This window comes from Malus sylvestris, chromosome 1, assembly GCF_916048215.2.
Source record: "Malus sylvestris chromosome 1, drMalSylv7.2, whole genome shotgun sequence".
Classification (NCBI taxonomy): domain Eukaryota; kingdom Viridiplantae; phylum Streptophyta; class Magnoliopsida; order Rosales; family Rosaceae; genus Malus; species Malus sylvestris.
The window spans coordinates 22,799,873-22,813,750 of record NC_062260.1 but is presented as its reverse complement, the minus strand read 5'-3'; the positions used below and the strand labels follow the sequence as shown (position 1 = coordinate 22,813,750).

At 34.5% G+C, this 13,878-nt stretch overlaps 1 protein-coding gene and 1 pseudogene across 1 annotated transcript; both read right to left on the bottom strand.

Moving 5' to 3' along the window:
- Positions 1 to 393: 393 nt before the first annotated feature.
- On the bottom strand, positions 394 to 6,619 carry LOC126633423 (UDP-glycosyltransferase 76F1-like; annotated as a pseudogene).
- A 3,851-nt stretch (positions 6,620 to 10,470) lies between these two features.
- LOC126633442 (UDP-glycosyltransferase 76B1-like) lies at positions 10,471 to 12,421 on the bottom strand. Its single transcript, XM_050304056.1, has 2 exons — positions 11,844 to 12,421; positions 10,471 to 11,565 (listed from the first exon to the last, which is right to left on the bottom strand). Exons 1-2 carry the CDS (start codon positions 12,322 to 12,324, stop codon positions 10,676 to 10,678), a joined length of 1,371 nt encoding a protein of 456 aa, XP_050160013.1. The 5' UTR covers positions 12,325 to 12,421; the 3' UTR covers positions 10,471 to 10,675.
- Between the last annotated feature and the right edge of the window lie 1,457 nt (positions 12,422 to 13,878).

Genomic DNA, 13,878 nt, shown 5'->3' with positions numbered 1-13,878 from the left:
TTTTGGTTGTTATGTAGATTGATTGGATGCGGTATATGAGGATCCAACACAACTTGCTCCCATCTTATTAAAACCATTATTGTTTTGTTTTGTTGGTTTTTTGACGTATATCAAATGGTAGAATGGATTGGAGATTAAGTTGAAATGTGCGAATCGGGTAGCAGAAACATTATTAACCCCAACGTTAGGATACAAAGAAAATATATCCGTTTTTGTTTAAGAAGGAAAACTGATATTAGGACATGGTGTGCTGCACATGATCAATTGGTTAACTAACAATATTAGACTAAGTAGTATAAAACCAACTTTATAATGCATCAGTTTTGATTTCCAATATAAAACTGAAATTAGGAATTATATTAAAGTAACCAATAAAGAGTGCTTTTATTAAGATTTTATTTTATAAGACCCTTTTTATTAAAACTCTCTTAAAAATGTAGTTAATACATTACAGAAGCCTTTATTTTTTATTTTATTGAATAGCTAATACTGAGTCACTTAAACAAACAACTTATAACGATAAGATGTGCTTAACCAAGCCATCCAAAGATAGGTACGAAGAGCCACCTTCTTTCAGGCAATGATTTGCCTTTTCCATCAAATTTAAGGCTCTATCTTTGATTTCTACCCCTTCTTTCTCAACCATTAGTCTTCTAATTGTTCTTTCAACCTCACCTCTCTCAATCCCATGCTCCAATTGCACCCCTACCTTCCAAACATCACTCACAAATCTTGCATTCACCATTTGATCACTGAAATATGGCGTGCAAATCATAGGGACCCCTTCACAAATGTTGTCCAATGTAGAATTCCAACCTCAATGAGTCCAAAAGGCTCCAACTGCAGGGTGGGCCAACACTTCTTTTTGTAGAGCCCATTTCACAACATGAGCTCTTTCGTTCAACGCTTCTAAAAATTCATTAGGCAACGCTTCGTGCAAGTCTGAATCTTGAACTAATCCGGGTCGAGCCACCCACAAAAGGGTTGGCCACTGTTTGCCAACCCCCAAGCAATCTCCAAAAATTGAGCGTGATCTATCTCTTGGCAGCGCTCTCCAAAGCTAACATAAGCAACAGATTTTGGCGCTTGAGTGTTTAGCCATGAAATGCAACTTTGGTCTTGTGATAGTAAGCTAGTTGAAGAAGAAGAGGTTGTAGGGCCGCACTTGTGAAATGGACCTGGTGAGAAAATTAGAATATTGGGGTAATATTCTTGGCGAATTGTGGCAAGTGCTTTTCCTTCAAGATCTTCAAACGTATTGAAGATGAGTCCATGGGAATCCTTGGGTTCATTTGCCATGTTGGTTATCAGTTGATAGAAATCTTCAGGGTCGCAATTGGGCATCGCTGCAGGTAGGTCTTTAACTTTGATAGGTGAAAGCTCCGTCACTCTTCTAGTCGAGAATCTAATTATTGTCAAAATAGAAAGTCAAATACAAGGTTCCTAAAAAGTATATATAAATTAGCATTTTAGAATAATGCATATTCTAAAATGCTAATTTATGACGAGGCAGAGCAGAAATAAAAATGCTAACCTAACAAGCCTAACTCAAATATGCCCAAATTGTCAAAATGCTAGTTTAGGATCGCTTCTAGAAGTGCTAAAGTGTTTTTTGGTAACCAAAAACATTTTTGGATCAATGGAGTGATTTCAGAAGAATCACTTTGAAGTTTTTTTCCATGTGCTTGAGTTTTTAATAAAAAAATTTACATGTTTATAATAAAAGCACATATTGCATAATGTTCATAAGAACAAAAATGCTACTTATAAAAGAACGCAAAAAAAGTGATTAGTCTTGATACGGTGTTTTTAGTCTACGTGGGTCACTAACAATGATGAGATAAAAAGACATTTGATAATAGGATTTTGTTGGCTTGAGATTGTACCTGGTATTGGTAGGTAACCCTTTTCCTTGAGTTGTGGAAATGCAGCATAAACAGCGAAGGAAGCTGCACCCCCTGTTCTTAACACGATCCTCGGCAACTTAAAGCTTTCCGCAACAGATCGAGTGAAGTTGAAGAGAGGATCCGAGATCAAGCATGCAATGGGGTCCTCCGAATTAACGTCCTTGGATAACAACCCGGACAAGTATTCTCTGAAAGGCTCAACACATTTAGCATTTAGAATAGAAAGAAGAAGGAATGGATCCTTCATGGAGGCCTCGTTTTCTGTCAAGTCAACAGGGATTGAATGGTAGGTGAAGTGTGGGTTTAGGGTTGAAGGGTTGAGGGAGTTGAAGTTGGTCGAGATGATGACTATGGAGAATCCTTTGGCATGCAGAATGTTGGCCAGTTCTAGCATAGGGTTTATGTGCCCTTGGGCGGGAATCGGGAAGAGGATAACTCTCCTGCCTTTGCTTTGCTCCATTTTTCAATCGACAATGTTTACGTTTGCTTAGCTTAACGTGTGAATTTATTGGTGAATGATCAGGCAGCTGAGCTTGGAAAATTCGCTCACGCACGCAACCCTGGAATCTTATCTTCTTGATGCCTTTGTTTTTGGGAGTAGAATTCTCTCCCCTCTTTTTTTTCCCTCCCCTTTCCTCTTCTCTTATTTGAACGGTTATGGTTAAGGCATGTTAACATCTTATATTAATTTTTTATAGCAAGAAAAATATAAAATAAGAGAATGTGAGAGGAGAGGATGAAAATAGGAGGGAAGAGAATCATAGTCAAGCCTATTTTCAAATTATCTTATAGTTTCTGGCCATTTCACATTACAGGTAAATGTTATAAACAAATCAGGATGTCCATGTTCTCTAGAAATAGCCATAACATCTTGATAATTATTAATCATATATCTAGGACTTCCAGTATACAAAGCTGGCAAAACAATTTTTTGTCCCAAACTATTTGCATCGTTGTTACCTCTTGACACAGCGTCATAAATTCCTTTGTAAATCTCACTTTTAAATTTTCTTGATTCTGTCTTGTGTAATCCAATCTATCTTCTTCAAGCATTGCATAAGAATCTACTAAATACTGTTGAAAAAGTCTACCACCTTTTAACAAAGTAGTTAAGTATCGATCTCTTTCTTGAATCTGATAAGCTATATAAGCTCTCATAGGTATTCTTTGTCTTTTTATTTTTGAACCGTTATAATTTTCATTCCATTTTAAATCAAGCATGTAACCATCTTCACCATATGGAAAAAGAATAAGGTACTGAAGAGCCATAAATTTTGGATTCAATTTTGTAATACGTTTTAATCCTTCACTCTTGCAATCTATAATAATATTTCTATTAGAGTCTGACAAACCTATATCATCTACTATTAATCCACCTATTTCATCACTTGTTGGTTGATCATATTGCTTACTATCATTTGGTTGTCTACCCAACAACATCATTTTGAAATTGACCAAACCATCATTTTAAAATTTGTCTCTCGCTGTTCAAAAAAGTTTTACCAGCTCATTTGACTCAACAAACATCTTAATCAAGTTTTCAACAATTGTTTAATCAAGTTTTTCATTTGTTCTATCACAATTAACAGCCCTTAAACGATTTTGTGTTTCATTATATGTATCATAAACATATAATTGAGCAAATTTTGGTGACTCATTATCAACATGCAAAAGAAACCCCATCAAATGACAAACTTGACCACTAATTTTAAAAATGTAAGGACTTGATCTGTCATTAATTGATTATCAACTTTTGCTCCAATTGAAGTAAATGAAAACATCGAGTTGTAAGCTCTAATATTTTCTTGAAATGATAAACTTTTTTTACCTCCATTTGGATCAAGCAAGGAATCTAAAAACCAGGTGTCGGTTTTGGAGTTGAAAATTTAATCTTTCCTTGTTGACAACATAGAGTGAAAATGGGCTGATTTGTTTTCCATGTGTGTTTAAGAGACTCTTTTAACCAAAGGAATGCACAATAGTATACACATTTGTAATTTTTGTCACCCAAATCCATATAAAGTTTCATAATCCCTAAAAAGACAACACACAAAAAGAAAGAAAAAATTAATCACTACATGCAAGTAGCTAAACGGTAAAGATCAAACCTAAACGAAACAATCATTATACAAATTGTAAAACTCACCCTTTCTGGTTGCTTGGAAAAAGGATTGACCTTTACTCATGAAATTATAATTATTAGCACCTAAGCTTTTTCCAACAGAGTTTTCAACGCCAGTCGAGAAACCAATAATGTTTTTGCCTTTTCGATCACAAACATATATTTCATTTTTAAACGGGGTGGTATCTAATACTTGAACATCGCTCGTAGGCGTAATAACACATTGGTTAACAGAAGATGCACTGGAGGAACACTAATATTCAGCTCGTGAATATTCATAAACTAATGCATCAGTTTCGCTAACATAAGTGCTTTCACAATTTTGTATATAAGCGATTCTACAAAGTTTTTTTGGTTGATGATTATTCTTTGTACCATACTTGACCAATCCTGAAACTACTGAGCACCGGTCAACGTTATACCGTCAAGGACTCAGAAGAGTTTCCCTCCAACCAGGAGGCCAATCACAATACGACATGTGTCGACATCAGAAGCCAATCATAGCATGACACGTGTCAATATCAGAAGCCAATCACAACACGACACGTGTCAATGTCAGAATGAAACTAGAAGCTCTCTTCTATAAATAGAGATCATTCTCTCACAATATTTCCTAATGTCATTTGTACTAAATCATTCACTAGTACTCACTAAATGAGAGCTTGAACCTATGTACTTGTGTAAACCCTTCACAATTAATGAGAACTCTTCTACTTCGTGGACGTAGCCAATCTAGGTGAACCACGTACATCTTGTGTTTGCTTCCTTGTCCCTATCCATTTGCATACTTATCCACACTAGTGACCGGAGCAATCTAACAAACTTGACACTTTCTGTTGTACTAAAGTCCTCACTGATTTTGTGCATCAATAATTATACTCACTCAAAAAATTATATTCACTATTGCCAATGTTTTCTTTTTCCTCTAGACCATCACTTATTGTATCAGTTATAGATCGTTTAGACATGATACTAAGGAACTCTGACAACTAATTCAAAAGCAAACAACTGCAAAACAGATTTCGAAAAAAGAAAAAAAAATTAATAGAGACATAACACATGTACAAATCAATATGGCTTATATCAAATGTAAACAGAAGTTTAAAACAAAGTTGATCTCAATAAACATAAAAATAATATGAAACTTGACTTCAATCAGAAAAAAAATGAATAAAACTATATAATTAAACTTTGAATCACATGACATCAAAAGTTTATATTACTTACATTTAGCACAGAGCGTCTTCAAAGCCAAAAACACAATTCAAAAGCTTATAAAATAGAGCTTGTTCAAATACTATAAAAAGGAAAAGAAAAAAAAATTGTCTATCATCAGTTTACAAAATTTTATTAGGTTTGATAAGGATAATTTTAAAAAACCAAAACAAAAAAGTTTGAAAAATGGAATTCTACATCCCTTTTTTCAATGAATTTTGTTTCATTGTACACATCATATTATCTCAATCACAGGACAATCAATATATGCAAAACAGTTAAACTAAAAGAAACATAACCAAACATTGGAATTATAAATGTAAACAGTAAATCATACCACCACATTCATACAACTAAAAAGACATAAATGAAAACATTGAACAACCAACCTCTTCGAAAGATTGCTGGTTCCAAGCTTTCAATGTTTGATTACTTTAGCAGGAACCAAATTAATCTGAAACGAAAACAAACCCCATTAATTGAATCATAAAAACCTTATAAAAATCTAAAACAACAAGATAACAAATTTCATAAAAACTGTTAAAGAAATTCCAATTAAAACTTCAAGAATTTAAATGAGAGAAAACGGTATGACTTAATTTGTGGAACCACACCATGGTAAAGTTAAAAGGGTGATGTTAATTGATACCCTCAATCAATTGAATCTGATGAGAGATGAGTTCCAATTGAGGATCCAATGTAGCAATAATCAGAGGAACTTGACATCATTTTAATTCATTAGGAAAAACACACAAAAACCCTAAAAGGAAATAGCTACCAAAATGGAGGATCACGTTGTTGCGGATGCCAAGGGACCCACAGAACCCATGGATTTCCAACTGGATGGAAGCATATAGTTTAGTGTGGAGGACTATTACACACACATCAGACTTGGGTGTGCAACGGGAAACAAAAACCAGACCAAATATTTCACAAAAATTAATAACATCTCTAGAAATGGGTTAAAAAATACCTCAGTTTAGATTTGCAGAGAGGCTGTGCCCAAAGTGGCCTGAAAATTCGTGGGAAATCCGGCAACAACTTCGGTATGGCAGGCGGAAAAAGAAACAAAAAGTCTTCCGCCAGCGATTAGAAGTGGAGGATCAAACATGGAGACGAATTTTATGAGTCTCCACAGGCCGCCTACAAATTTAGGTTCACAGAGATGCACCACTTCTTTCAAAACGCAGGTTGCAAAACGAAATCCCAAAATATAAAACAGAAATCATGAACGCAGGATAAAACCACGGAGACCAATTTCGTGAATAATTTGCGAAATAAAGTGCGGAGAACAAAGGCGAGACCAAAACGGATGGAAGCACAGAGCGGCAAGAAAGAAAAGCCACACAGAAAGGTAAAGTAAACAAAACCGAGTCGAAGGCTAAAAATCAACGATGACTGACGCGTCGCCAGCATGGGCAAAATTGGAAATTCGTTGCACAAACAAAGGAGAAACCAAGGGTATATCCGTAATTTCACTGTTCATTAACAGTCCAAAACAGTAACATAAAACTGGGTTTTAGTATATGTATATATAATTTGGAATTGTGGTGTTTTGTTTTATTTTTTATTTTTTATTTTTTATTTTTATTTTTAAAAGGCTTATTAAAAATTTTGGAAAATTAAATATGTTTTTTTTATTGTTATAGGAAAAAAGATTTCATTAAACAGAAAAGCCTCTAGTACAACCGATTCCCAAACAATCAAATCTAAAAGCATCCAAGGCCGAAGTAGGAACGTAATATCCTTAAAATATGGATTCGTCACTGATAGGCCCACGTGAGCTAATTTGTTCGCAACAAAATTTGCCTCCCTAAAAATATGATGCCATCTAATGCACTGAAATCCCGATACTAGCCACTTGATGTCCTCAATGATCGGTATAAGATGCCAAGGGGGGTTCCACTCCCCTTGCACCACCTGAATGATGAGCTTGGAATCTCCATCCACAACAAGCTTTCTCGCACCTTTGAGCCTGGCAAAAGAAAGACCCTCCTTTAAAGCAGTGGCTTCTGCGAGCAAGGTGGTGGCCCCATCAAGATTAAAAGCACCAGCTCCAACAGGTTGTCCAGCCTCATTCCTTAAAACAAACCTAGCAACCGCTTTATTTAAATAAACCGAGCCATCAAAATTTAACTTCACAAAATCTTGGGGCGAAGGCTCTCAACGAATGTTTGCTTGATTACAAAGGTTGCTTTTGTTAGTCCTTTTGCAATTGGCCTCAAAATAATATAAACCCACTCTAGCGGCAATGGCAATACTTCTGGCAGGATGAGGACTTATGCTTCTGAAAACTTTATTATTCATGTCATTCCAAATTTGCCGACAATTTAGATGAGCCTTACTAAGCTCACTCAAACCATTGAATTCATCATTGTTAATTAATTCTAACCAATCTAAAAACTCATTCGTATGACCAACATTACTCCATCATGTATTTAACGGGGGATCTGTTCTAGACTTCTCTTGCAAAATCATAATTCCGAAAAAGATGACTTTGTGTTTCTTCCTCCTTGCCACATAACGAGCAATCTTTGTTAGCATTTTGAATGAATTTACTCAATCTTACCTTAGTATGCAATTTTCCTTGAATAAGCAACCATGCAAAATTTTTTACCTTAGGGGGAATGATTAATCTCCACAACCTCTTAAGGAGCCTTTGTCTATTCACTTCATGGTTTTGACTACTCTGAATCCAAGTAGCTGATTTAATTGAGAAATCACCAGTTGATGAATGATCCCAAATGAAGTAAACTTCCTTATTATGCAAGGGAATAGTTACCAAATAGATGTTTTTTTCACAACATCTAAATCTAATACTTGAGAAAGTTGGACTTTGTCCCAGTTCCCATTATCAATAAAGCACAAACTTTAGCTTCCCAATTAATATTCTGACGCAGATTAACTGGAATGATCTGTTACCGATCTCCGCCACAGTAAGGACCGACAATGACATTATCAGACGGAAGGGAAACCACTCACACAATAGTGAGAACGACTCTCAGGAAGAGAGAAGAACTCACACGGAAAGAGTTTTTTTGCCGCAATTCCTGTATGCCAATAATTTGGATCAACAAAAAGTAGACAATGTAAGTATGATGATTACTATATATGTATATTTTGATTGGAAGCATTCACTGTGACGAAGAAACCCTAAATTTTAATTTGGTTGTTATATTGGATGCCCTATAGGAGGCTCTGAGACAACTTTCTCCCATGTTATTAAAACTGCATTCATGTTGTGTTTTTCATGTTCGTGTTGTTTTCGTGTCATACTTGATATTTTAATGGGTTGTGTCATGCAACACCCGTTAAAATAAACGAGTAATATGACCCAGTCCGAACTCGACCTGTTAATATTAACAGGTAATATGACCCGACTCATTATCCATTAAAGAAAATTTATTTTAAACCAGTAAATAATCAAATAAAAAACATAATACTAAATTGGTATATACATACCACATTATCATATAAATATTACTTCAAAACATAAAAACACATTTGTCTTTCACGTATCACATAAATATTAATTAATGGATAAGTGTGAAAGATGTGAAAGATATTAAAAAAAAAAAAAATATATATATATATATATATATATATATATATAAACGCTCGTACTGACAAGCTTTACAACTTTCATAATGGGCTTAACTTCAAAATTCGCCACTATAATCACATAAACTATAGATCGAAATGTAATCGTTGATAATCATTTACATTTACGCTCAATTCTTCTCACCAATTTTTTTTTTAAGGTTTTCTTTTTTGAAAACATGATCTTTTAGAGGATGCAGGAAGATAAACGATTCGGATCATTGATATTACATTCAAAGTTTTACCATTAGCGAAATTATTGCTTAGAGTTTATAAAGTCTCCAAAAACTATATAACATCGACTCATATTTAGGTAACCGTAAATATTGGAACGTAATATCAACAATCTGAACCGTTCATTTTTCTGTATCCGCTAAAAGATCATGTTTTCAAAAAAGAAAATATGAAAAAAAAAATTTAGTGAAAGAGTAAAGCGTAAACAATAATCAACGATTAAATATAAATCAAAGGTTCATGGATTATGGTGTCAGATTTCGGAGTTGATTCCTTCACGAAAGTTGTAAAGCTTATCATTATAAGTGATTGTATATTTTTTTCACATTTTTCACACTTATAAAATAATTATTACAAATTTTATTAATTTTGAACTCAAATAAAAACACTATTCATGAGGGTTTGGAGGGTTTTAAAATTCTAAAAGACAATGTATCCATCATCTACGCGTGGAGGATGCAATCACGAGCGTTTATATATTCTTTCACATTTTTCACACTTGTACATTAATTATTACGAAATTTTATTTATTTTGAACTCCCCTAAAAATATTATTCATGAGGCTTTGTACGGTTTTAAAAATTCAAACAATGATGTACCCATCTCAAAGCGTAGAGGATGTGATCACAAGTATTTGCATATTCTTTTTTCACATTTTTTGCACTTGTAAATTAATTATTATACTTTTTAATATGTTTGGTGTTTTTAAATTACTTTGATATTTAATTTTTTAATGTGTTTTATAATGTTTTAATCTCACTTTTAAGAGGATGAAACATTTATGAGTATGATTGTATAAGAGAGAGTAAAAACTTTGCTACGTCGTTGACTCTGAAATTGAAAGTCTGTCATTTTGCTTATACTAATATTATACTAGTTGATTTGAATTTAGGATACCATGTCAAGTAAAATTTATCTTAGTAATGATAAGAAACTCTCATAATAAAAATAAATAATTAAAACTTTTTTTTTTTAACTTACGTAGAATAGTAATACAATAATACATATTTAATATACAATATATACTATATTTTATAGTAAGTTTGTTTAGTAGCTTAACTTTCAAATCATCAAAATGTTTTTTTCTTAGTAGGTCGAAATGGGTTAACCAATGGTTACCTGTGTGTAAACCCGTTATTAATGAGTAACATAGTAATTATCCGAAACCTATTATTTTCGTGTCGTTTACAAAATTGTCAGGCCTAATTAGAACCATTATTGTTTTGGTTTATTGGTATTCTGACCTACATCACATGTTCGAATGAGTTGAAGATTAAGTTGAAATGTGCGAATCGGGTAGTAAAGTGAAGACTGGCTTTTGTCGAGATTTTATTTTATACACATAATGTAGTTAACACATTGCTAAAAGCCTCTATTTATGTAAACACATAATGCAACCCAACAATTTTATTTTTATTTTATTGAATAAATAATACCACTTAGTAATTATTATTATTTTTTTGGTTAAACGATATATTTTCTTTTATTTAGTCAACGACAGGGTTTAAACTCATGCCCTCATGCAAGGGCTCAACTTATTTTCACCACTGTGGTAAAGGGCTACTTGCAATACCACTTAGTTTCTTATACAAACGATTTATAACGATAAAATGTGCTTGGCCAAGCCATCCAAAGATTGGTACGAAGAGCCACCTTCTTTGAGGCAACGATTTGCCTTTTCCATCAACTTTAAGGATCTCTCTTTGATCTCTTCCCCTTCTTTCTCAACCATCAGTCTTCTAATTGTTCTTTCAACCTCACCTCTCTCAATCCCATGCTCCAACTGCAGCCCTACCTTCCAAACATCACTCACATTTCTTGCAATCAGCATTTGCTCAATGTAACCTGGTGTACAAATCATAGGGACCCCTTCACAAATGCTCTCCATTGTAGAATTCCAACCATTGTGAGTCCAAAAGGCTCCGACTGCTAGGTGGGCCAACACTTCTTTTTGTGGAGCCCATTTTACAATGTAAGCCCTCCCGTTCAATGCTTCCAAAAACCCATTAGGTAACGCTTCGAGCCAATCAAGCCCGTTAACCAACCCGGGTCGAACAACCCACAAAAAAGGTTGATTGCTATTGGCCAGCCCCCAAGCTATCTCCAAAAATTGAGCTTCCTCTATCTGTATAATGCTCCCAAAGCTAACATAAACAACAGATTTGGGCGCTTGAGTGTTCAGCCATGAAATGCAACTCTGATCTTGTGCCAATAAACTACTTGAAGAGGATATTGTACGGCAACACTTGTGAAATGGACCTGTTGGGAAAATGGGAACATTGGGCAGGTGTTCTTGGCGGATTCTGGCCAGAGCATGTCCTTCAAGATCTTCAAATGTATTTAAGATGAGTCCATAAGAAGACTTTGGTTCATTTGACACTTGGATGGCCAGTTGATAATAATTCTCAGGATCGGAACCGGGCGCCTTTGGCAGGTCTTTAACTTTGATAGGTGATAGTTCTGTGATTACCTCTTCTAGTCGAGAATCTAATTATTGCCAATATAATAGAAAGCCAAATATAAGTTGTTCAAGTATTTGTATATTATCATCAGTTCAATCATGTTTATAACCAGTGAATTAGTAATACTATGTACCAATGGCGAGTAAAAAGACATTTTGTAATATTTGACAATTATTCTGATAAAAGCACTATCTGTGTAAAAAAAAAAAAAAAATTAGCAACTCTATTTTATGCAACTAATAATGGTAATGAGTTATTTTGTTGTAACCAACATAGAAAGATAGAAGCATATATCTAATGTACCTTGTATTGGGAGGTAACCCTTTTCCTTGAGAAGCGGAAACACAGCCAAAACAGCAAAATTAGTGGCGCACGAGACATCTAACAAGATCCTCGGAAGCTTAAAACTCTCCGCAATGGGTCGAGTGAAGTGAAGAAGAGTGTCTGAGATCAAGCAAGCAACGGGGCCTTCCAACTTAACATCATCCGATAACAACCTGGCCAGGCATTCTCTGAAAGGCTCGATACATCTAACATTGAGAAGATAAAAAAAACCTTTGGGATCCCTCGAGGCGGCCTCGGTTTCGGAGAAGTCGACAGGGATTGAATGGTACGTGAAGTGTGGGTTTAGGGTAGAAGGGTTGAGGGAGTTGAAGCGTGTGTGAATAATGGTTATGGAGAAGCCTCTGGAGTGTAGAACGTTGGCCAGTTCTAGCATAGAATTTATGTGGCCTTGAAACGGCAGTGGGAAGAGGATCACTCTCCTGCCTTTGCTTTGCTCCATTTTTGAATCGAGAATGTTTCTTTTTGCTTTTTTTTTTCTTTTTGGTCAAAGAATGTTGTTTTTGCTTATCTTTGTGTGACTTGTGAGCTTATGAATTTCATGTTTATATAGATTACTGGGTCAGTGGAAACTCTTGTTTTACCACAAGTTAAGCGTGTCACCTTTAGCAGAAACAAAAAAAAAAGTTTCACAACTTTATGACTTTATAACAAAGAGTGCAATTTAGGTTATGTTGTCTCATTATGTCACATGTTTGATTATTTAATAATACTGATAATTACGTTAATATTTCATGGGTTCACGACTATTATTTATATCATTAATATTGTTGATATTTTGACTAACCATATGTCGGTTTATTTAAAAAAAATGATAGACATACATTAGTTTATCAAAAATATTACTACTACCACATTTTAAATACCATATTTGTATAATCCCGCTAAAACCTTCTACAACAGACCAGAAAAGTAAGTATGATACCAATAATATAGGAATTAATTTCTTACAATATGCCCAAAAATCTGAGTGCTATAAGGGTGATTCTATTTTTAAGTTAAATATATTAAACTCATGAGTGTCAAGCTTATAAAATAAATAACAAGAAAAAGAAAATAGGTAGCCAATCATAAAATAGAGAAAAACAAGAAGTGGTTGGGTCTCACGTTGTACATATAAAACCCATAAACTCACACCACTCTACAACTAATAATATGTGATAAAACTTTACAACTAATAATATGTGGTTAAATTCATGACAATACCATTAATGTGACGTGAGTGGTGAGTCATGATGGCCGCGATATTTGTTCGACAACGTGAATAAATTGTCACTTACAGTTCTTGCATTCACCATTTGGTCAGTAAAACATAGCATGCAAATCATAGGGACCGGCTCATAAATGCTCTCCAATGGTCCAAAGTAGAATTTATTGATGGACGAATATTCTGGCCAACTTATTAAGTGGACCACTTAGAGCAACTCCAACCCTATTGTTCGCTGACGTCATGCTGGTGTCAGTATGACGTTAGATAGGTCAGTTCCTACCTCAGTTTATTTTGGATCGACCTACAAACTGACTTAGACTTTGGACCGGCATATTTTTAAGAGTGGGGTGGAGTTTTTGGGTACAGCCTATTTTGTAGGCTTTGGGCTAGCCTAAGTACTGATTTGATACTAATGTGCTTTTATAAAAAGTGGGTATAAAAAAAAACTGAGCTTAAAAAAGTGTTTGGTAAACACTTAAAAACAACTTATTTTCACTTTGGATGAAAAAAAAAACTAAAAACGTGAAGCAGCAAAAATGATCTTATTTTCACAACTTTGCCATGGTTGCCAGTACTCCTGTTTTTCTTTCATGCGTAACCAAACACACTCATTCTTTCTCGCGAGCAACCATAGTTCTGCGCATCCCAGATACAATTTGATGCATGATTTTTTAGAAAATGACCTTAACCTCAAAATCATTGAAACCATGTATATTGTTGCTTCTAGTTCATTAGAAATGACTGATTTAGTTTATTAGGTGATCTGATTCGGTGGATGAGTGAGGT